Below are 25804 nucleotides of genomic sequence, written 5' to 3'. Positions count from 1 at the left end.
GTTTTCTAGCCAGAGTCTGTGTGTTTTCTAGGAATTTTTTTAGGGTTAAAATGGCTGAAAATACCCTAATCCTACCCCTAACCCTACCCCTAACCCTAACCCTACCCCTAACCCTACCCCTAACCCTAACCCTAACCCTATTCTAACCTTAGTGGAAAAAAAAAAATTCTTTATTTTTTTTATTGTCCCTACCTATGGGGGTGACAAAGGGGGGGGGGGTCATTTACTATTTTTTTTATTTTGATCACTGAGATAGGTTATATCTCAGTGATCAAAATGCACTTTGTAACGAATCTGCCGGCCGGCAGATTCGGCGGGCGCAATGCGCATGCGCCCGCCATTTTGCAAGATGGCGGCGCCCAGGGAGAAGACGGACGGACGGACACCGGGAGGCCGGGTAAGTATAAGGGGGGGAGATTAGGGCACGGGGGGGGGCATCGGAGCACGGGGGGTGACATCGGAGCACGGGGGAGGGGCATCGGAGCATGGGGGGGTGGGATCGGGGCAGCCACACTCCACCCATGCACTTCCGCCCGCTTCCCCGCACTTCCTGCTGCAGCGGTTCTGCACCACGAACCGCAATAAAACCCGCAGATCTATTTTTGATCTGCGGGTTTTACTGCAGGTTTGACCTCACAATGGAGGTCTATGGGTGCAGAACCGCTGCTGTTTTACAAAAAGAAGTGACATGGTACTTCTTTTTTACCGCAGCTAATCAGTGCGTTTTTTTTTTTTTCAATTCAGGACCATGTGCACAGTGGGTCCTGTTTTCCATAGGGTACAGTGTACTGTACCCTGCATGGAAAACAGCCGCGGAACCGCAGCGGCAAAACCGCTGCGTTTCCGCGGTAAAAAACGCACTGTGTGAACATGGCCTAAAGCTGGTAAATCTTACTATAGCTGCTTGAGGTCTAAAATGGAAAATGCTGCCCCTAGTGGTACATATATATTTGTAAGAAAAAATATATTTTTCATATAGAAATGTTTGCAAACAGTGAAAACATTGCATTAATACATTTTAATTACTATTTTAAGCTAAATTTAACAAAAAAAGCAAACTACCAGAAAACTGGTGGCACCTTCCCTTTAAAATGTACTTTGTTCATGGTATATACTCTTAAATGGTGCAAAGGCTTTACAGAAACTGTGCTGCCAGTAACATTCAGGAAAAGTATCAAGGATTCACAGTCGTTTATTCTTCGCGTTTCGGAGGTCTCATGCCCCCTTCATCAGGAAATACCGCCAGGTGGTATTTCAACACATGGATAATGCGGCGTTTCTGAGTTAAACAAACTTTTAAATGCCAACCGGTGGCAATGCATGAGCAAAGTGCCCCTCTCTCCTTGAGTGCCAGGTCTTTCACTATGGAGCAACAGCTCACTCAAAGAAAGTGGAGAGTAGCCGCGGGGGACCTGCATCTTTGACTGGTCACTTGTGTGGTTTGGTTCTCGAACAGCATTTAAAACACTGCAGTTTCAACGTAAAGCATGCCTTGCTGAAACGGTACAGCCAGCGTCTGATCCACACTGCACGTGGTGCACGCAGCAGGTATCAGCTGTCGGGTTTCTTTTGAGTAAAGCAGTTGTGATTAATGTCTAATGATACAGCAGAAGTGGCTGTGAATTTTAGGAAGAGGATTAGTAGTCGTACCCCAAACACCCACTAAATGCACTGAGTGATCCGCCAGCCGAGCCCAAGGATGAGCCGCGCCACTGAGGGGCCAGTGCTTTGTGCTTGTCACAGCCTGTCCCTGTATATAATATCTGCTATGTTCACTTATTGTCGGCACCTATGGCATATTACACAATGACTGCAGAACCTCACATATACCAGTCACATATCATCCTGTACACTGTAATATACTGTGCAGACATCAGATGTATACAGGATACTGTGACTGGTATAATATCCAATGCTCTGAAGTCCTAATATAATATAAACCATCACATATTGTCCTGTATACTGGATTAATATCTGATTTTGTAGTCGGTGTATCGTATACCAATCGGATAACAACCTCTGCACTGTATACAATATACTGTGCACAGACAGATGTTCTACCAGTCACATATTAACCTGTCGGACTGCCTGAGGTGTGCAGTCACTGTATATATCTTAATTCCTCTCATATACTATAATGTACAGGATAAAGTGTGAATATATCGTGCACCTGTTTTCTCTTGCGAATAGTCACACTATAAAGCTGCAGCGGCTTCTGTTGGAGGCAGCTGCTGGCTGTATACAGAACTGGCACCCACCATGTATAGAGCTGGCTCAGCTCCTGTGCCTGCCCAATACACCCGCACACAATGTGTGTCAGACGCTGGGAATCCTAAATGTGAAGATCAGATGAGAATGGAAATAAAACAGTTGCAATAGATATCTTTGCATTTACAGTTAGAATTGTAATTGTGTCCCACTCCGACACTTCTGTAATCTAATACTTGTGCTGTGTCTAGAATTGTCTCAGTACGTAATAGACATAAATAGGCTGCTTTTACTTATTGTTTTTTTTATACTTGGCATTTGAATTTCCTGCAGACCAGTGGGATCTGGGACTTGAGACCTCCACTGATGGCCCCCTTGTCCCCTGAGAAGTGCTCAGCTGCTGTCTGAGGCTGCACACAGAGAGCATAGCCTATACTTTCTATTGAATTCATACTACGGGCTGTTGGTTCTCTCAGACAGGAGCTGTATGCTGCTGTCTGCTAGGCTGGACGCCTCTCAAGGGACTAGTGCGTGATGTGTGAGGGCCTTAAAATCTGGACCCCCACTGGTATGCAGGCAATTCAGGTGCTTGCTAAATATGAAAAATCATTCAAGTTTAATTACTTTTTGAAATCTATAGTTAGAGAATGTTCAAATGATTCATATTTACTTACATGTTACTTTAACATTTCAGGCAATGGAAATAGCAGCTCAAAGAACAGAGGAGGAAAGATCAAATCAAGATAAAGTTGATGAAGAGGCAAGTCGTTTTCTGTGTAATGTGACTTGTATCTAGATTGTGTTTGCAGTGCAAGTTTTTTTTTGGGTGGTGTGAAGGGATGGATACATGTTATGTGAAGCGCCAAAATTGGTTATTTTTGCCACTCTTCTGTTCACAATTTTTTAGGTGTTTAAGAAAGCGTACATTCCCCGAACCCTAAATGAAGTGAAGAACTTTGAGCGGGATGTGGACTTGATGCAAAAGCTGAAAGAAGAAGATCTATCACTGAACGCACAACAGGATAATGTGAGTAACGTAATGTCCATTCATCCACGAAGATATGGTCGTTATTCTAATGAGAGATTTGGGACCTGATTCATCAACTAGTTATTATTCTGCCATAAAATGCTTTGAAAAGTCGCAACATTTATTTAGTAAGTTTTGGTATTTTCATGCCCGTTTCATCCAGCTCTGACTCCAGCACGAGCCCTTGACCCGGTGTGAACAATGTCGGTCTTGATGAATCCGGGTCCAAGGGTTTTCCTCTATGAAACACATACTTCATTAAACTATATATGCACGTATTACATTAAAAGAAAACTAGTAAAGTGAACAGGTAAAACTGTAACCTGCTGTGTGGTAATAAAAATTTGCAACTCTTTCATTTCCTTTTAATTTTTTTAGATTCTTTATCAGACTGTGACTGGGTTGAAGAAAGATTTGTCGGGTGCTGAGACGGTAAGACTTTTACCTTGGAAGGTCTTCTATGCAACATTAAAGGGGTTACCCTTTTCATAAACGTTTTTTCTCGTAAACTCCATTGATGATGAAAAAAAACAAACTGTGCTTTCCTCCCCCCTCCTCAGTACCAGCGCTGAGTCTCTGCCGTTTCTCACAGTGTCTGCTCCTGTCTGCAGTGCTGGCACATTGAGAGCGCTGCAGACAGTTACTGATTGACTAAGCCATTCAGAGCCGCTGAGCTCACTGGTTGCTGCACTGCCGTCCCCTCAGATCTGCACCCACACAAAGTGAAGCACAATTTGGTTTGATGATAATGGAGCCTATATGAAAAATAATTCTAAAAAGGGAACAACCCCTTGAAATATGTATTTCACATAGGATTATAACAATATTAGTCACAAGGGAGTTCTTGGAAGATGTAAATGCATGATGCCAAAGGCCTTCAAGGTGATCTGCAACATTATTGGTTATTAGAAAAATACTTTTTTTTTAGAATGCACCGTTAATCTGCTGCAGAACCTCATGCAGAAGAGGAAATGGGGAGTCAACCAACTGAGTTACACAAACTACTTACTCATCCAAAGCAAGGTTATAAAGCAGCTGAGGTGTGGAGTACAGTGGCTGCAAGAGCTGTCTACATTAGTGATGAGCGAATATACTCGTTTCACGAGCATGCTCGGGTGTCCTCCCGAGTATTTTTTAGTGCTCGTAGATTTAGTTTTCATCGCCGCAGCTGAATGATTTACATCTGTTAGCAGCATAAGTACATGTGGGGGTTGCCTGGTTGCTAGGAAATCCCCACATGTACTTATGCTGGAGATGTAAATCATTCAGTTGTGGCAATAAAAACTAAATCTCCGAGCACTAAAAAATACTCGGAGGACCCCCGAGCGTGCTCGGGAAATCTCAAGTAACGAGTATATTCGCTCGTCGCTAGTCAACATGTAAAAAGCCTTTACCTCTAATGCTGTTCAATCAATGCTATAGCATTCTTCTCTGCAAAACAAACACACCAATAGACCTGAATTACATGGTGATCTGCTTTTGCAAACTAACCATTTGGATGCCAAAATTTGGCATTTTTTATACAGACTTGTTGTGATTTTTGTAATGAACTTAGCTTCTATTATAAGTCCTGTTTATACAGTCGTGGTCAAACGTTTCGAGACTGACACAGATTTTGCTTTTCATAAAGTAAGATTTACAACATCATAAACTCGCCAAATATTCACTGTGAATGTAGCCTACAGGCATTGTCCCTACTAGACAATTCTTAAACACTAAAGTTGTGGCCAAAAGTTTTAAGACTGACACATTTCGGTGTTCAAAAAGCTTTTTGTTTATTTTAAAGTGGCAATTCGTATTAACACGAGACACTTATGAAGGGTGATCAGATGAATTGTAAAAAATTGTAATGTCAACCCCATTTCCACTGAATTTCAACCTGCCACAAAATTAACTTGTTACTTTCTCTTTTTCTGGGGAGAAAGTCATAGCAAGAACAAGTCACTGTCATGCTTATTAAACTTTAAGAGCAAACCTGATTGCTTGTAAAAGGACGCTGCTGCTGGAAATCATTGTCATCTCCTGTTAACCATGGTTATTTCTAAGGAAACCTGTAGTCACCATTGCTTTCCATAAAAAGCTTTACTGGCAAGGACATTGCTGCATGTGAGATTGCCTTTAAAGGGAATCTGTCAGCAGGATTTTGATATATAATCCAAGAGCAGCATGGTGTAGGTGCAGAGAGCCTGATTCCAGCAGTGTGCAGCTTACTAGGCTGTGTTGGATTGAAACAGCAATTCATATTTTATCAGCAAGAGATTCACTACAGATCTAGGTCTCTCGTACCTTCTACACAACTGCTCCGTGTAAGCCCCACCATTGATTACAAGCTTTCTGATACTGTATAGCGTTCTGAGCACTGTTAGATCTGGAGGAGAGAAAAACAGTGGTTGTGTCAAAATGACAGCATGCAGACCAGCATGTTACACATTGCTGGAATCAAGATCTCAGCCCCTGCATCATGCTGCTCTTGGATTACTTTACATAACATAAACCTAATGACAGATTCCCTTGAAATCAACCATTTAACGGATCCTCAAGACCTTCAATGAGAAAATTTTAGTTACTACGAAGTAGCCTTCAGGGCGCCAAAGAAATCAAGCAAGTGCTTAGACAACCTCCTAAAGAGGATTCAGATATCCGATTGGTTCAACACTAGTGCAGAACTTGCTCAGGAATGGCGACAGGCAGGTGTCGGTGCAGCTACACACACAGGGAGGCAGAGGCTTTTGAAGACTGGCTTCAGATTAAGAAGGGCAGCAAAGAAGCCACTTCTCTCCAGGACAGACTGACATTCTGCAGGAAGTACAGGGAATGGACTGCAGAGAACTTGGGTAAATTATTTTCTCCGATGAAGCTGTGTTTGGGACATCTGGAAGAATGATTACAGAAGAAAAGGTGACCGCTACCATTGGTCCTATATGATTTCAACCTGAAACTTTTTGTGTGGGGTTGCTTTTCTTCCAAGGTAGTAGACTCACTCAAAATTTTACCCAAGATCAATATTTTACCTAGTCAGATCAGATCTCATACTTTGCACTGACGAGGGGCAATACCCTGAAACACTGTCTGCAAATTGAAATTCTGATTTGGCTTTTACCCTAAGTCACATTAGAAGACTCGTTTAAGGGTCGATAATGACTTGTAGGATTGCTGCTTCCAGCAGGTGGTTCCACAGAGTTTAGGTCCGCTTCCGCTCCGAATAGGTAATTTGCATATTAAATTTCCCACGGCGAATAAGACTCCTTACATTGGCATGCCAGAGCCGGGATGTCACTCTCCACAAGGAGAAACGTTACTCCTTAGACTTACCCTAAGAACATTGGCCTGTATAAAGAATGGTAGCTAAACATCCTTCAAGAGCAACTTCTAGGCTAACTGCAAGCAGCAAACTTTGTGAAAACTAAAATTTGTATCCGTCTCAAAACTTTTGTCCACATCTGTAGTAGAATATCAGGAAGGCAGATTGCATTTGTGTCTATAATACAGTTCCTTAATATGTCGATGTGGGAGGGATGGTAAACCCAATTATGAAGATTCCCTGGACTTGTAATTTAAGGAACTGAGAGAGTCTGCTCTTGCCCTTATGAATGAAGGGATTTTGAGAACGGATATTCATTATGTACATGGTCTGCTCAGTTTCTCATTTGTAATAAATAGTAACTGGTGATTCTCATAGCCTTTTGTATGCATCGTGTTTGTCCAGGTACCAGCTTTGCTCCAGAAAAGTTACGACGAACAACATGAAGACTCAAGTTCTGATGCCGATAGTGGTGAGCAGTCTGGGTCAGACGCCGATGATCATCATCCCAAAGATCAAACCCCTGCCTCCGAAATAGATAAAAAGGTTTGTTGGCTGCCATGGTTATTCCTTAAAATGTTATTAATATGTCTTTTGTGTTGGCTAGCTTAACAGAAATGGGTCTTTTGAATCCAGAGCAGCTTGTAATCTGCCCCAAGTAGTCTCCGTTCCTATCTTCACTTTTTTTTTTATTTTTCAAATGCCTAATTATGGACCAGCAATGAAACCGCTAGTGGAGACATTAGGCGGCAGTGAGAGAGGCCATGTTATCCCGCAGTTCTTGGATTACTTTGCCTCCAGCTTAGTGAGCACATCTTTGTGTAAGGACTATTCTCAGGCTGTATAGGGCTTATGTGAAGTGTTGCATTTCATGTTGTGTTCTTTGATTCCACTCTTGAAGATATGCTGGGAATTTTTTTTTTGCTTACATACAATTTTTAAAAACCCTTCATGACTGAGCCAGTTTTTACTTTCTCCAACCAGTCTCGCATTGTTTTTTTGGGTTTTGTTTTTCATTGTGACTTTGCAACATGAGCCTTAGTGTGCACACTGTCAGGATTTTCTGGTGTTGCTGGTAAGTGGGGTCAGTCATGTGACCACAAGTATGTGATTTGCATACATGCGGTCACGTACTGACTAGACATGCCCAGCCAAGCAGACCCAAGCGCTCACCTTATATACAGAGCTGCTGAATGGTGCATGCAATCACTCCCTTAGGTTTATTTCTTTTCTGCCTTGAGTTTACTAGAGATACTTTTTTTATGCCTCTCTGCCAAGTCTTTTGTTTCTTGGGCAACCAGCGTGTTTTCCTGTGACATTAAATGTGTTGCTGTCAGCGTTTTATACTTCTATTCAATAGGAAAGGAAAAAAATGGTCAAAGACGCACAGAGGGAGAAAAGGAAAAGCAAGATCCCGAAACACGTGAAGAAGAGGAAAGAAAAGACATCGAAAACAAAAAAAGGCAAATAGACTGTGTGCTACTGTACAGCAGGGGGGCACTAATTTGTATGATACATCCATCTTACAGATGAGCTGGCGGAATACACTGTGTGTATAGGAACACAATAACAAAAATTATGTTTTACCAGGTGGTAGAACATCTTGCCAGGTTGCATACTGGCTTCCTTCAGTGTAAATTAAACAATAAATGCAAAGTTTTCTAACTTTTCAATATACTGTACATATGAATGTAAACAGTTACATAATAAATTAGAATTGCTTGTTTCTCTTTTAAAAGGGATGTTTTGCAATTTTTCTTTTAATATTAATAATTAATACAAACTTTTTTTTAACTCAAATAGATTTTTATTAAGTAAAAAATTTCAAGAAAACATTTGACATCCGTACATGAATCTTCGATTTTTCCACAACAACAACCCCCCCTTACCAACCCCTCCCCCCTCCTTCCCAATTAGACAGCTCACGCTCTTCTCTTAGTGTATCTTGTAACAGTATATACATTAGCACTATATAGTGTCTTCCATTATGAACATATAGACCATTATTTCATAGGAAAAACCTCCCCAGGCCTATCTTCCCTTAACCTCTTCCTTACCCAATTCCCACCAAGGCGTCCTCAATTTGTCATACAAGACCATTTTCCCTCTTCTGGTACACTCCCTTTTCCAGGGCGATAACATGCCCCACATATTTAATGTACTTTTCACTCGAAGGAGGCTCCTCTTTTATCCAATTTCTTGCTGTGACCTTCCGAGTCATGTATAGTAATCTAGTGATTGCTATTTTCAACTTGTTATCCAGTTATCTCCTCTACATATCCCAACACGCACACCACTGGTTCCCTTGGAATTACACATCTGTAAGCCCCCTCTTTCCGGCTGAGAACCACCAACCAAAAAGCAGCCAATCTCTGACACATCCAAAACATTCCAGCACTATCATTGCTACATCTAGGGCATTCCGAGTCAGATCTCAATCCGGCTCTATACAAGACATCCGGAGATCTATTCACTCTATGTATGATATAAAGCTGGGAAAGTCTATACGGCTCATTCAATGATAATTTTGGTATTCATTCTAGTACAGATTCCCACGTTTCATCCTCTAAGTGGCCTAACTCTCTTTCCCATTTAGCCCTCGCACCAATCAAATATCCCAGTGAGTGAGTGTGGAGTAAATCTTTGTACAATGAAGAGATAACTCCCCTCGTTGTCCCCACTCCACATACGTATAACAATACTAGGTCACTTTGGATTTTAAGACAATCCCGCTTATTCTGACATACAAACTTTTTAAATATAAAATTAAATGTACTGCTTTAACATTTTATTTATTTTTTCTCCAGCGGCTGACATTTTTATTTATTGGTGTGTAAGTGTCGGAGCACGACACTGACACCACAGATACAGCAGACCCTGGGCATAGGAGACTGCAGTAGGTGTCCAATCACATCTCCTTCAGAGCTTATTTGGATTCAGCTTGTTAGTTTTTAATCATGTGATCTCATAGACCTAATAGAAAACAGAAGAATTAGGGTATGTGCACACGTTGCAGATTTGCTTACATAATTTTCTGCACAGAATCTGCATCTCTTGCCAGAAAATACAAGTAAAAATCGTTGCATTTTTTATGCAGTTTTTCATGCATTTTTTTCATATGGATTTGTATGCGTTTTTGAAAGCTAAATAAAGATCTATTATTGAACAAAAAAAAGAATTGTGATGTCATTTCTTGTCCAACCTCTTCATTTACATACTACATTGTAGAATAATGTTTACACACACAGAAAGATGGTTCTATAGATAGATCTATAGAGAAATCTATAGATCTATCTATTATCTATCAATCTATTATCTATCTATATATCTATCTATTTATCTATTATCTATCTATAGAACTATTTATCTATAGTTAGATAGAGCTATAGTTAGATAATACCAAGACCGATGTTTAGTAATTATTACTATTATTATTATTTATTTATATAGCACCATTGATTCCATGGTGCTGTACATGAGAAAGGGTTACATACAAGTTACAGATATTACTTACAGTAAGCAAACTAACAATAACAGACTGATACAGAGGGGCGAGGACCCTGCCCTTGCGGGCTTACATTCTACAGGATGGTGGGGAAGGAGACAATAGGTTGAGGGTTGCAGGAGCTCCGTTGTTGGTGAGGCAGTATCTCCGGTAGTGATGAGGCAGCGTGGTCAGTGCAGGCTGTAGGCTTTCCTGAAGAGATGGGTTTTCAGGTTCCATCTGAAGGATTTGAATGTGGTTGATAGTCGGACGTGTTGGGGCAGAGAATTCCGGAGAATGGGGATATTCTGGAGAAGTCTTGGAGGCGGTTGGATGAGGAGTGAATAAGTGTGGAGGAGAGAAGGAGGTCTTGGGAGGACCGGAGATTACGTGAGGGAAGATATCGGGAGATTAGTTCAGAGATATATGGAGGAGACAGGTTATGGATGGCTTTGTAGGTCCGTATTAGTAATTTGACCTGGATACGCCGAGGGAATGGGAGCCAGTGAAGAGATTTGCAGAGGGGGGAAGCAGAGGAGTAGCGAGGAGAGAGATGAATTAGTCGGGCAGCAGAGTTAAGGATGGACTGGAGAGGTGCAATGATGTTAGCAGGGAGGCCGTAGAAAAGGATGTTGCAGTAGTCAAGGCGGGAGATGATGAGGGCATGCACAAGCATTTTACTAGATTGACGATTGAGGAAAGGACGGGTTCTGGAGATATTTTTGAGCTGGAGGCGACAGGAGGTAAACAGCTTGGATGTGCGGTTTGAAGGACAGAGCAGAGTCAAAGGTTACTCCGAGGCAGCGGACTTCCGATACGGGGGAAAGCATGATGTCGTTGATTGCGATAGATAGGTCAGGTAAGGAAGATCTATGGCAGTGTTTCTCAACGCCAGTCCTCAAGACCCCACAACAGGTTAATTCCATCGCCTATGCAATACTAAGGAAATCCTGAAAATATGACCTGTTGTGGGGTCTTGAGGACTGTAGTTGAGAAACACTGATTTATGGGATGGGGGAAAGATGATGAGTTCAGATTTGTCCACATTGAGATTGAGGAAGCGAGAGGAGGAGGATATGGCTGATAGACACTCTGGGATTTTGGACAGCAGAGTGTTGACGTCTTGGCCAGAGAGGTAGATCTGAGTGTCATCAGCATAGAGGTGGTACTGGAATCCATGGGACTTGGAGTTATCCCAGGCCAAGTATATAGATTGAGAAGAGTAGGGGGTCCTAGAACAGAGCCTTGGGGGACTCCAACAGAGAGCGGGTGGAATGAGGATGTGGTGTGGGAGTGGGAGACGCTGAATGTGCGGTAGGAATGGTACGAGGAGATCCAGGATAGGGCGAGGTCTTTGATGCCAAATGAGGAGAGCATCTGTAGTAGGAGGCAGTGGTCAACTGTGTTGAAAGCAGGGGACAGGTCTAGAAGGAGGAGTACAGAGTCTTGTCCGTTAGCTTTTGCAGTAAGTACGTCATTAGTGATTTTGGTCAGGGCTGTCTCAGTTGAGTGATGGGGGCGGAAACCAGATTGTAGATTGTCAAAGAGCAAGTTAGATGAGAGGTGGGAGGAAAGTTCAGAGTGGACGTGCTGCTCCAGGAGTTTGGAAGCAAATGGGAGCAGCGATATTGGGCGACAGCTGGACATAGCAGTTGGATCGAGGGTTGGCTTTTTAAGGATAGGCGTGATTGCGGCATGTTTGAAAGCAGAAGGGAAGGTGCCAGAAGTTAGTGATAGGTTGAAGAGGTGGGTTAGGGATGGGATGAAGAGTGGTGGTGAGGTTGGGGAGGAGATGCGATGGGGTCAAACGCACAGGTGGTGAGGTGCAATTTGGAGAGGAGACAATTAAGCCTCCCTTCAGTGATGTTGGATAGGGAGGTTATGGGGTTTGGGCATTGGTCTGGTATACAAAGGGGTTGGGGTGGTTGAACAATGAAGACTTGCCTTGTCTGGTCGATCTTATTTTTAAAGTGTGTGTCAAAGTCCTCAACAGAGATGAGAGGGCAGTGGGGGGCGGAGGAGGGAGTTAAAGGTTTTGAATAACTTTGGGGTTGTAGGATAGGGAAGATGCGAGGGTTGTGAAGTAGGCCTGTTTAGCAGAGGTGAGAGCAGATTTAAAAGCGAGTGTTGCTTGTTTGAATACAGGGAAGTCATCTTGCGATTGTGTTTTCTTCCAGTGCCGCTCTGCAACCCTGGACACTTGCCGGAGTTTTTTAGTGGTGTTATTGTGCCAAGGTTGTCTGATACGTCGCACTCTGCCATGGATGAGAGGGGCAACTGTGCCAATAGCTGATGCGAGAGTGGCAGTGATAAACATAAAATATACTAAAGAGTTAAATAAAGACAAAAAATCTGAGATAGACCGGGGTCACACTTGCGAGAAACTCGCACGAGTCTCGCACCTCAATACCCAGCACTGCCGCCGGCAATGGGACCGGAGCGTTCAGCTATATAGAAATACATGCAGCCGCACACTCCGGTCCCGAGTGCTGGCGTCGGTGCTGGGTATTGAGGTGCGAGTTTCTCACAAGTGTGACCCCGGCCTTAAACGCAATTTCTGTTTAATTAAAAAAAAAAAGAACAATGGCGTGGGCTCCCGTACAATTTTCTGCGCCAGAGAAGGAAGGCAGACGGCTGGGGACCGATGATTCTAGCCTGGGAAGGCGATACTGCCCATGAATCTTCCCAGGCTATGAATCTCAGCCCACAGCTGTTTAATTAGCCTTTACTGGCTATTAAAGATAGGTGGACCAATCGCCCGCCCTCCCGTCCCCCCCCCCCCCCCAAAAAAAAAAAAAAAAAAGACATGTGGTCCCCCTGTAATTAGCCAGACAGGCTATGCAGACAGTTGTGTGCTAATATAACCTAGAGAGGGGCCATGGACATTGACCCCCCCGGCTACAAACGGCAGCTTCCAGCCACCCCAGAAATGGCGCATCTGTAATGCTCCAATTCCGGCAATTAGCTTCTCTCTTCCCACTGCCCTGTGCATATGGGGTAATAAGGGGTTAATGTCACCTTTTAATGTATGGTGATATTAAGCCTGGTTAGTAATGGAGAGGTGTCAATAAGACACCTATCCATTACTAGTTCTATAGTAATGAAACGGTTAAAGACAGATCCATTAAAAAAGTATTTTATTTTCTTAATTACACCATACTTAAAACCATGCCTAATTCCCCAAAGCCATCGATCAGCAGCAAAAAATAATAAACCAACACACATACTCCCTGGTCCGACACAGTCTATTTAATAACGAGTGTCCCACGACAATCTCCCCTAGGAGATGTGACAGCTCTATAGGCCTTCAGTGACACACTGACAGGAGACAATGGCTCCTGCAGTGTTGTCACTGAGGGTTCAATGGCCTCTCACTTTAAGGCACTGCTGCTTGAGAATTTTCCCACGCATTGGTTCCGCAAGTGACAGTATGAACTATACCTTTCGTCATTGTATCCTGGAGAGCGGTCGCATCTGCCGATGTGACAGCTCTCCACGGGAGATCGTCGTGGAACTCGTTATTAAATGGATTACATCGGATCAGGGAGTATACTGTTGGTTTATTTTAATTTTTTTTTTTTTTTTTTTACAGGTGATCAAGGGCTTCGGGATTAGCTGTATGGTGAGTATATACTGTATGTTGTATGTACTGTGTGTGTGTGTGTGGTTTTATTTATTTTTACACTTGAACACCAGTGGCCTGATGATGGTACTACTGTTCCATCATCCGGCTACCTGTCACTTTAGCAGGCATAGCCAAATGGGAATAGTAGTCCCATCGGACGATGCCTGACGCACACACCCCCGCACACACACAGCCCTGCACACACAGCCCTGCACACACAGCCTCGCACACACACAGCCTCGCACACACACAGCCTCGCACACCCACGCACGCACACAGCCCCGCACACACATACAGCCCCGCACACAATCTCCGCCCACACACTTTTCCCCCCTTCCGATCTGTAGCGTTTTGCGCAGGCACATCCGCAGCAAAACCGCAGATCTTTTTTAAACCTGCGTTTTTGCTGCGGATTGCCCTGACACAATGGAAGTCAATGGGTGCAGAAACACTGCAGATCTGCAAAAAGAATTGACATGCTTCGGAAAAATAAACTGCGATTGCACGTGTTTTTTTCTGCAGCTTGTTCACACCAAATGTCAATTTCACTACACTACAGATTTGTTGCAGTTCTGAGCATCCAAAAACGCTTTGGATTCACATCAAAATCTGCAACGTGTGCACAGAGCCTAAGCTGGGTAGAAAGCCAAAATGAGCAATTGTAAGTACACAGTGCCATATAATATGATGATTACAATATACACGCTCAAAAAAATTATTATTTATATAGCACCATTAATTCCATGGTGCTGTACATGAGAATGGGTTACATCAAAATACAAATATCACTTACAGTAAACAATTCTAACAATAACAGACTGGTACAGAGGGGAGAGGACCCTGCCCTTGCGTGCTTACATTCTACAGGATTATGGGGAAGGAGACAGTAGGTTGAAGGTTGCAGTAGCTCCGATGGTGTTGAGGTGGCCATGTGGTCATTACAGGTTGTAAGCTTCTTTGAAGAGGTGGGTTTTCAGGTTTCGTTTGAAGGATCCAAATGTGGTGGGTAATCGGACGTATTGGGGCACAGAATTCCAGAGGTTGGGGGATATTGGAGAGAAGTCTTGAAGGCATTTGGGTGAGAAGCGAATAAGCGTAGAGGAGAGAAGGAGGTCTTGGGAGGACCGGAAATTACTTGAGGGAAGGTATTGAGAGATTAGTTTGGAAATATGCAGAGGAGAAAGGTTATGGATGGCTTTGTAGGTCACTGTTAGTAGTTTAAACTGGATACGCTGGGAAATTGGGAGCCAGTGAAGGGATTTGCAAAGAGGGGAAGCAGGAGTGTAGCGAGGAGAGAGAATAATTAGTCGGGCAGTAGAGATGGTAGGGAGATGATTAGGGCATGCACAAGCATTTTGGTAGAGTAAGGGTTGAGGAAAGGACTGATTCTGGAATTATTTTTGAGCTGGAGGCGACAGGAGGTGGCGAGAGCTTGGATGTGCAGTTTAAAATAAAGGGAACACTAAAATCCCACATCCAAGATATCACTGAATGAAATATTCCAGTTGTAAATCTTTAATCATTACATAGTGGAATGTGTTGAGAACAAGAAAACCTAAAAATTATCAACGTAAATCACAACTAATTTCCCACGAAGGTCTGGAGTTTGAATGATGCTCAAAATCAATGTGGAAAATGAAGTTACAGGCTTATCCATCTTCAGTGGAAATGCCTCAAGACCAGGAAATGATGCTCAGTAGTGTGTGTGGCCTCCACGTGCCTGTATGACCTCCCGGGGATTTATAGAAAAATAGGGAGCACCACAGCTGGGCAAACGTAATATTTTGCTAATAGTACATCTATAAAGGGGTGCAGCACCATGCAAAGCCAAAAGGACATAATAAAGCAACCAAGAAAAGCAGACATGCAAACGGAGCGCACACCCAGAAAAATGAAAGCTGAGTAGCAACAAATTACAAAAAGTTTATTGAAAACAGAGACACATACACTAGAATAAAAGCATGTTAAAATATAACAACCACACCCCTGGTCCCATGGTAAATACTCGTGAAAGACAGCCCAAAATACAAATAGTAATATATGTGCTATACAACCCAACAATAATGGCAACCAAAAAATACCTATATATGAAAATCAATAATTAGACAGCATATAAGGGAGACCTGTAAAGTGGGGAATAAAACCCCCTAAGCCCTATAAAAATGTGGCTCAATAATGCAGATATAATAGTACAAACCTATAAAAGAGCACAGAGGGTCTGGGCGTCCCCAGATACCCCCACTATGAATGAGTAGCCCTGCTATGGAAGACAAGCCTGTAACTATCAAGGGACCATAATAGGAAAAAAAAAAAGGGGGGGGGGGGGGCTAATACCAGCAAAAGATAAATTAAACCAAAGGAAAAATATAAATATAAAGCAAGGTGGTCAGGTGGGACAAAGATATAACCCAGGCTATAGAAAAGTGCCCACAAGGGTCAGGATATGTGGCACAATGGTAGGAAGAATACAAGGTATGAGTATAAATCACCCAATCAGGTCATCCGGTCTGCGGTTTGGGCTGTCAGCTGTCAGGAGTAGGGTTGAGCGACTTTTACTCTTTTAGGGTCGAGTCAGGTTTCGCAAAACCCGACTATCTCTAAAGTCGAGTCGAGTGAAATTGGCCGAATATGGCGAAAAGTCGGGGATCGACCGAAACACGAAACCCAATGCAAAGTCAATGGGTTTTTTTTTCTCTCTCTCTCTCTCCATACGAAACGCAACTTTGGCGCAAAAGTCGCGTACCGCATGGCCGACCCCACACAGGGATCGGGTCGGGTTTCATGAAACCCGACTTTGCCAAAAGTCCGCGACTTTTGAAAATGAACGATCCGTTTCGCTCAACCCTAGTCAGGAGTAAAGGAAGTCCCCTTCCCCTGACGAAGCTGCGCTCAGCAGCGATACGCGTGGGGCCTCCCCACACTTTCTGGATCCCCCCCACACTTTCTGGATCCCGAGATCATTTTCCTTTACTTCTGACAGCCCAGACCGCAGACCGGATGACCTGATTGGGTGATTTATACTCATACCTTGTATTCTTCCTACCATTGTACCACATATCCTGACCCTTGTGGGCACTTTTCTATAGCCTGGGTTATATCTTTGTCCCACCTGACCACCTTGCTTTATATTTATATTTTTCCTTTGGTTTAATTTATCTTTTGCTGGTATAACCCCCCCCCCCCCTTTTTTTTTTCCTATTATGGTCCCTTGATAGTTACAGGCTTGTCTTCCATAGCAGGGCTACTCATTCATAGTGGGGGTATCTGGGGACGCCCAGACCCTCTGTGCTCTTTTATAGGTCTGTATTATTGAATTATTGAGCCACATTTTTATAGGGCTTAGGGGGTTTTATTCCCCACTTTACAGGTCTCCCTTATATGCTGTCTAATTATTGATTTTCATATATAGGTATTTTTTGGTTGCCATTATTGTTGGGTTGTATAGCACATATATTACTATTTGTATTTTGGGCTGTCTTTCACGAGTATTTACCATGGGACCAGGGGTGTGGTTGTTATATTTTAACATGCTTTTATTCTAGTGTATGTGTCTCTGTTTTCAATAAACTTTTTGTAATTTGTTGCTACTCGGCTTTCATTTTTCTGGGTGTACGCTCCGTTTGCATGTCTGCTTTTCTTGGTTGCTTTATCCTGTATGACCTCCCTACAATACCTGGGGATGGTCTCTTGAGGGATCTCCTCCCAGACCTGGACTAAAGCATCAGACAACTCCTGGACAGTCTGTGGTGCAACGTGGCGTTGGTGGATAATGCGAGACATGATGTCCCAGAAGTATTCAATCGGATTCTGGTCTGGGGAAAGGGCGGGCCAGTCCATAGCATCAATGCCTTCATCTTGCAGGAGCTGCTGACACACTCCAGCCACGTGTAGTCTGGCATTATCCTGCATTAAGAACCCAGGGCCAATTGCACCAGCAAATGGTCTCACAAAGGGTCTGAGGATCTCATCTCGGTACCTAATGACAGATTACCTCTGGCGAGCACATGGAGGGCTGTACGGCCCTCCAAAGAAATGCCACCCCACATCATTACTGACCCACTGCCAAACCGGTCATGCTCAAGGATGTTGCAGGCAGCAGATCGCTCTCCGCAGCATCTCCAGACTGTCACGCCTGTCACGTGCTCAGTGTGAATCTGCTTTCATCTGTGAAGAGCACAGGGCGCCAGTGGTGAATTTGCCAATCCTGGTGTTCTGTGGCAAATGCCAAGTGTCCTGCACGGTGTTGGGCTGTGACCACAACCCCCATCTGTGGACGTCAGGCACTCAGACCATCCTCGTGGAGTCGGTTTCTAACCGTTTGTGCAGACACATGCACGTTTGTGGCCTGCTGGAGGTCATTTTGCAGGGCTCTGGCAGTGCTCCTCCTTTTCCTCCTTGCACAAAGGCTGAGATAGTGGTCCTCCTGCTGGGTTGTTGCCCACCTACGGCCCCCTCCTTGTCTCCTAGTGTACTGGCCTGTTTCCTGGTAGCGCCTCCAGCCTCTGGACACTACGCTGACAGACACCGCAAACCTTCTTGCCACAGCTTGGATTGATGTGCCATCCGGGATGAGCTGCCCTACCTGAGCCACTTGTGTGGGTTGTAGAGTCCGTCTCGTGCTACCACAAGTGTGAAAGCACAACAAACATTCAAAAGTGAACAAAACATCAGCCAGAAAGCATTCGTACTGAGATGTGGTCCCCAACTGCAGAACCACTTCTTTATTGAGTGTTTTTATAATTGCTGTTTATAATACTTCTCTGGAGCTTCTCGGATCAGTAGCCAGATATAATCAAGATTGGTTTCATAAAAATGACGAGGAAATAAAGACACTCCTAGAATAGAAACATCAGCAGTACAAGGTGTATCATAATTACCCCACGTCGTTGACTAAGAAACATGCCTTTACCAACATAAAAAAAGGTACAGGTCAAGCTATGTGAGATTCAGGGTAACTTGTTTAGCAAGAAGGCTGATGAAATTCAGGGCTATGCAGATACCCATGACCAGAAACGCTTCTATGATGCGCTCAAAGCTGTATATGGACCCCAGTCCTCAAGCTCTTCATCTCTGCTTAACGCAGATGGAACAAAGCTGCTGACAGAAAAGAAACAAATTCTGGAAAGGTGGGCTGAGCGCTTTATTAATGTTCTTAACCGCCCTGCCAATATCAATGACAAGGCTGTTGCTCGCCTTCCCCAGGTAGAAATCAACAGGGACCTTGATGTTCTTCCAAGTGGAGATGAAGTCAGGAAAGCAGTAAAACAACTTTCTTGTGGAAAGGGACCCGGAAATGATGCTATACCTGCTGAGGTATATAAAGCTGGCGGCCCTGCTCTGATGCAAATGGTGACCAAACTATTCCAGTATATGTGGAAAAAAGGTAATCGCCAGTCTTGTGACAACCATTGAGGCTGTGTGCACACGTTGCTGATTTTTCGCGTTTTTTTAGCGTTTTTTCCCCTATAAAACCGCAAAAAAAGCATACATTATGCATCCCATCATGTTTAATGAATTCTGCAATTTTTGTACACATGACGCGTTTGTTTCCACGAAAAAAACGCAGCATGTTAATTAATTTTGCGGATTTTTCCCGGATTTCCCACTATATAATGCATTGGGAAATGTCCGGAAAAATCCGCAAAAAAAACGCACCAAAAACGCGCAAAAAACGTATGCAGATTTCTTGCAGAAAATCTCAGGATTTTCGCAGGAAATTTCTGCAATAAATCCTGAACGTGTGCACATAGCCTGAGGCATCTCCTTTCTGTCCACTACAGTAAAAATATTGACTTGTCTCTTGCTCAACCGCCTTTTACATCACCTTGAGCAAGGCCTTTTACCCGAAAGCCAGTGTGGTTTCCGTGCTAAACGTGGAACAGTAGATCTGGTCTTTTCATCACGTCAACTTCAGGAAAAGTGCCAGAAGCAACACCGTGACCTTTATGTGAGTTTTGTTGATTTGACCAAGGCTTTTGACACAATCAGTAGAGACGGCCTGTGGAAGATCATGGCAAAATTCGGCTGCCCGAGCAAGTTCATCTCAATGGTACGGTAGTTCCTTGATTGCTTGATGGTGAAGGTTCTGAATGATGGAGTCAAATCTGAGGCTTTCCCAGTAACAAACGGCGTAAAACAAGGCTGTGTGCTTGCTCCAACTCTGTTCAGTATGCTATTCTCTGCAATGTTAAGTGATGCCTTTAACAACTGTGAAGATGGAATCCAGGTTAGGTACAGGACGGATGGCAAGCTATTCAACCCAAAACGCCTGAAGGCGATTATGAAAGTGCATGAGACTGTTATCCGTGAATTATTATTTGCTGATAACTGAGCACTTAACGCTAGCACAGAACAGCAGATGCAGCATGAAATGAACTGTTTTTTGCAAGCCTGCGACAGTTTCATGTATTAACCTGTTCCAGGGAAACTATACAAGGAGCCATGTATCACGGTGAAGGAGCAAAACCTCAAAGCAGTTGATAACTTCACCTACTTAGGCAGCACACTTTCCCGTGAAGTAACCATAGACGCTGAGGTTAATAACAGAATTGCCAAGGCCAGTGCCGCCTTTGGGAGACTACGTAAGAACGTCTGGGAACGAAGGGGACTCAGCCTTACCAGCAAGCTGAAGGTCTACTGCGCGGTGGTCCTCATCACACTTCTCTATGCTAGCAACACGTGGACAGTCTACAGCCGGCATGCTTAACAGTTTAATCATTTTCATATGAGTTGCCTCCTCCACATCAGGTGGTAAGACAATGTCCCGGACATGGCAATTCTGGAACAAACTGGGCTCTGCAGCGTTTACACTCTCCTGCTGAAGTCCAAGCCAGGTGGGCTGGACATGTGGTCAGAATGCCTGACAGCCGACAACCGAAACAACTGCTATACGAAGAACTGTGCCAAGAAAAGCGAACAGTTGGGGGGCAGAAGAAGCGCTATAAAGACTTCCTTAAGGTGTCTCTCAAAAAACTGGAAGTCAACACCATTGAATGGGAAGAGCTTGCCCTTGATTGTCCAGGTTGGCGGGGCAGGATCACCTCAGGAGCACGTGCAGGTAAAGATGGGAAAATCTTTGACGCAAAAAGAAAGTGTGCTGTCCGCAAGGCACAAGTAGAATCTGGTGTACTGACTACATCTGCTTCCTTATGTCAAGTATGTGGGCGAACCTTCATGGCCCGGATTGGACTCATCAGCCACCTCCGGACCTATAACTACTAATTCTCTTCTAGCCCTGAAGACATGATAATCTTTGACTACCAAGGACGAACATCATCATCATTATAATAATTGCCAATAATTTCCATCTGATGTCTATTCCATTTGCACAACAGCATGTGAAATTGATTGTCAAACAGTGTTGCTTCCTAAGTGGACAGTTTGATTTCACAGAAGTTTGATTTACTTGAAGTTATATTCTGTTGTTTAAGTGTTCCCTTTATTTTTTTGAGCAGTGTATTGGGATAAAAATTATGATTGGAGTGCTTCTTTAAGGGTAATCCTCTCCATGTCTGATAATTTTTCTAGCAGGTCCATGCGCAGCTAGATGTGACACAATCTTTTGAAAAATATTGTTTTAGTAGTTTTATTAGCTGTGTCTTTATTTAGCTGCTAAAACCCTTGTGCTGATTAGCGCTGTTGTATATAACTATATAACACTAGTTTTAGTACCTGGCTAGGTTTTGATCCATAATACATACATACATGCATGTGAGGCTTAGACTAAACATGTATGTGTTCTCAGTGACTAGGGCAATGACCCACTATTAAACATGTCTGACAACAGCTTATTTATAGAGATGAGCGGATCGATCCTCATAATGAGTTTATCAAATTTCCGGAAATTTGCAGTTTCAAGTTAATTCAAACATTTTGAGAATCAATTTGCGGTTGACAAATAACTTGTCTGGCACCATTTCGAACACTGCTGAAGCATCAGAGAGAAGGCAAATGTTGTTTTGCAAATGCCCTGCAGCTATGACATTTTAAGGATTATCATACCTTGTACAGTGGTGGTCAGTACCTCGGCCATTACGGTTGGCATGGCACAGTCATTGGGTAGGTATCTCTCCTGTAGTGTGTAAACTCGTATGGTCAGCGTGGTTCTCTCTCTCCCCTGTAATGTGTAAACTCTTATGGTTCTCTCTCTCCTCTCTCTGTCTTCTCTCTCTTCTGTAGAATGTAAGCTTTTATGGTCACTCTTTCCCATGTCTATTTTTTGCGTAATTACAAGTATTCCAATATTCACCTCTAAATAATTTTTTTTTAAAATTTGGAGAAGTCAGAGAATTCAAATTCAACCCCTTTATGACCGCCGATACGCCTTTTAATGGTGACAGTTAAGGGTACTTAAACCACAGCGCGATTAATTAACGGTGCTGAGGAATAAGGGTATAGCGCCCCCCCCCCAGAGTCGGAATTTCTCCTGGGTCTCGGCCTCGGGCAGCTGGCATCTTTCGGGAGAAAAGGGCGGGCGCATGCGTAGTGCGCCCTCTGAGATCTGCTGGCCAGCAACAAAAGGGAATCTTTCCTATTGGTTCATTTTGATCACTGTGATAAGGCCTATCACAGTGATCAAAATAAAAAAAAATAGTACCCCCCTTTATCAAGCCCTTAGTTATCTAAAAATAATAAAATTATTAGAGTTGGGCCAGGGCTAAAGTGAGCTGGGCCAGGGGTGTTTTGGGGTTAGGGTTGGAGATAGAATTGGGGGGTTTCCACTGTTTAGGTACATCAGGGGGTTACCAAAAGCAACATGGCGCCACCATTGATTCCAGCAAACTTCGCATTCAAAAAGTCAAATGGTGCTCCCTCCCTTCTGAGCCCTGCTATTCGCCCAAACAATGGCTTTCCCCCACATACGGGGTATTGGTGTACTCAGGAGAAGTTGCACAACAAATTTTGTGGTGCATTTTCTCCTGATTCCCTTGTGAAAATAAAAAAACAATTGGTTCCAAAGTAATTTTTTTGTGAAAATAAGTAAAATGTCCATTTTTTCTTTCCACATTGCTTTAGCTCTTGTGAAGCACCTGAAGGGTTAATAAACTTCTTGAATGTGGTTTTGAGCACCTTGAGGGGTGCTCTTTTTAGAACGGTGTCACTTTAGGGTATTTTCTGTTTTATTGACTCCCCAAACTCACTTCAAATGTGAGATGGTCACTAAAAAAGTGGTTTTGTAAATTTTGCTGGAAAAATGAGAAATCGTTTGTCAAATTTTTACCCTTATAACTTCCTAACAAAAAAAAAATTTTGTTTCCAAAATTGTGCTGATGTAAAGTAGACATGTGGGAAATGTTGTTTATTAACTATTTTGTGTAATATGACTCCTTATATTTCTCCATATTTGTTTTTTTTTCATAAATAAACGCAAGTTATATCGAAGACATTTTACCACTAACATGAAGTACAATGTCACGAAAAAACAATCTCAGAATCAGTGGGATCATTTGAAGCGTTCCAGAGTTATAACCTCATAAAGTGAAGGTGGTCAGAATTGTAAAAATTGGCTTGGTTATTAAGCACAAACTTGGCTCCGTCACTAAGGGGTTAACAATAGCTGCTCATCTCTATTTACTAAAAGAACATGAGAATAGATATGTTTCAATCTAACACGCCTGCTCATTCTTTCTCCCAATATTGCGACAATTAGATGAGTGTTGGATCCTGCCGACTTCCGGTAATGTTATGTATGGGAAATGTACTTCATGAGCTGGTAATACACGAACACATGCACAGCCTCAACCAACAATGTATAAATGGGGAAATAATTCACATAATTATAATTTTCAATTGTCTGTAATCCTTTACAAATGTCTAATAGTATGGAGTATTTCTCACTAGTTTGTACCGGTAACAGTCCACGTTTCATATGAAAGTCCCTTTTACTTTGAGTTTAGACTTCTTTAATTGAATTGTTAGAAATTCTAGAAAGGTTTGACAGATAATCCTCCACAATCTGGGATTTTCTCCAGTTTATGAAGAGCTGTTGAAGTATGGAAGTGAGAGACTGCAAAATACCGATATCAAGCAGTGCAGGGATGAAAGGCGAAGCACAGCTGTCTCTGCCGGCTGTGCAGCGCGGGGTGTTCACTTATGGTTTCTACATGGACGTCTTTTGCTGACACAGGGGACTTCTTTCTCTTTCTTTTTTTTTTTTGTTGCCACTTGGACACAATGGAGAAGTGCTTGGAAAGCCTGGAAATTGTTTTCCTTTCCTATGGCAGCACTGTTGCCTTGCAGCGCTGGGGCCATGGGTTCCAATCCCACCTGGACAACATCTGCAAGGAGTTTGTATCTTCTCCCCATATTTGCGTTGGTTTCCTCTTGGTTCTCCGGTTTCCTCCCACACACCAAAGACATACTGATGGAGAATCTAGAAAGTGAGCCCCAATGGGGACAGTGATAATAATGTCTGTATAAAGCGCTGTGGAATATGATAGCACTATATAAGTGAGTAAAATAAATATCCCTGAGAACCCCTAAATGAACTAGGTACCCCTATCATGCTGATAATGCACCTACTTGTATATTGTTGGAAACATAGCATCAGTACAATGTGCATCTTGCTTATCGCCGTAATATCAGACAATCCATTTTAAAAGCATCGGCCAAGGATCAATTCATCAGTCCTTACATTTAAAGTAAAGCTTCCTGATTGAGAAGCTTAGCAGCAGAGCATTATCTATCCACAAGGGGGCGGCACAATGCTTGGCTCTATAATGCATATTTGTTTAATGTAGTAATGCCCGCACAGCATTAATCTAATATTGGAGTTGGCATGTCCAGTACCCTAGCGATGCAGGATCTGCTTAGCCATTATTTATAGTAGCGGTTGACCAGTAATCCAATCTTGACAACTCTGGCTTAGCATTCAAGGTCCACAACCAGTTGTATTTGTACACAGGAAAGTACCATGCTTTTAGTAAATGCAGCTGAATACACTGGACATACTTTGATGTAAATGATTTGAGAACGCTGGTTTAGCCTAAATCCCTCCTAAATCCAGAGCTCATCCTTACAAGTTACTTAGAGGTCCTATTAGTGCGAGAACTGAGTATTGATCATTCCAATAGACTTCCCTTGCAAATTGTAAAGCTGTTTAGACTCCGAAATTCTACTCGGGAGATCCGATAAATATTTTGATCTTTGGTTTTATCATAACACTTGTAAATTGGGCATACATAATTGCAAAAAATAGCATTTGTTGAAAATCTTACACTGTTGTACTGCCCGCATGTATTTTTTAAATGCAGAGAGAGGCTCTTGGTTTTTTTTTTATTGAATAGAAATGTATACAGTTTCCTAACATGCTTGTATTGAAAATGATTCTTACATACATATTTATTTATTTTACTCACTAATATAGGGCATTAAGTTCACAGCACTTTGACCCTTTTGAGACAGAGCCTTTTTTCGTTTTTGCATTTGATTTTCGCTCCCCTTCTTCCCAGAGCCATAACTTTGTTTTTCCTTCTATATGGCCATATGAGGGCTTTTTTTGCGGGCCAAGTTGTACTCTTGAACCGACACCATTGATTTTACCATATCGTGTACTCAAAACCGGGGAAAAAAAAATCCAAGTGCGGTGAAATTGCAAGAATAGTGGGTTTTTGGATTTTTTTTTTTTACCATGTTCGCCAAATGCTAAAACTGACCTACCAGGTATGATTCCCCAGGTCATTACAAGTCCATAAACACCAAATGTGTCTAGATTCCTTTTTATTTAAGTGGTGAAAACAAAATCCAGAGTTTGTTAAAAAAATAAAATAAAATCTGGCCATTTTCAGAGATCCGTAGTGTCTCCATTTTTCGTGATCTCGGGTTTGGTGAGGGCTTTTTTCCGTGCTCAGCTGACGATTTTATTGATACCATTTTAGTGCAGATACGTTCTTTTGATCAACCTTTATTGCATTTTAATGCAATGTTGCAGATACCAAAAAAATGTCATTCTGGCTTTTTGAATTTTTTACTCTTTACGCCGTTAACCGATCGGGCTCATTTTTTTTAAATTTTAGATCGGGCGATTTTGAATTCCATACCAAACCTGTATGTTTTTTATTTTTCTTTATTTTGAATGGGGCGAAAGGGGGGTGATTTGAGCTCCTATATATATATTTTTTAAATATTTATAAAAACATTTGTTTTTCACTTTTGGCGTGC

The 25804-nt window shown here is 42.7% G+C and overlaps 1 protein-coding gene across 2 annotated transcripts in view; it reads left to right on the top strand.

Annotated features, from left to right (window-relative positions):
- Positions 1 to 9700, top strand: part of RIOK1 (RIO kinase 1) — an 87031-nt gene extending 77331 nt beyond the window's left edge. The window contains exons 13-17 of one of the 2 annotated variants that reach the window (XM_069730695.1): positions 2903 to 2968; positions 3116 to 3235; positions 3614 to 3667; positions 6942 to 7082; positions 7897 to 9700. In XM_069730695.1, coding sequence (XP_069586796.1) covers positions 2903 to 2968; positions 3116 to 3235; positions 3614 to 3667; positions 6942 to 7082; positions 7897 to 8007 — 492 coding nt within the window. In that variant the 3' untranslated portion in view covers positions 8008 to 9700. Of the gene's footprint in view, positions 1 to 2902; positions 2969 to 3115; positions 3236 to 3613; positions 3668 to 4163; positions 4276 to 6941; positions 7084 to 7896 lie in introns of those variants that run through there. The other variant, XM_069730696.1, reaches the window with a different exon arrangement.
- Positions 9701 to 25804: the final 16104 nt, after the last annotated feature.

Source organism: Ranitomeya imitator, chromosome 6 (assembly GCF_032444005.1).
Source record: "Ranitomeya imitator isolate aRanImi1 chromosome 6, aRanImi1.pri, whole genome shotgun sequence".
NCBI classification, from domain to species: domain Eukaryota; kingdom Metazoa; phylum Chordata; class Amphibia; order Anura; family Dendrobatidae; genus Ranitomeya; species Ranitomeya imitator.
Note: the sequence above shows the minus strand (reverse complement) of the source record. Positions and strands in the feature narration are given on the sequence as shown.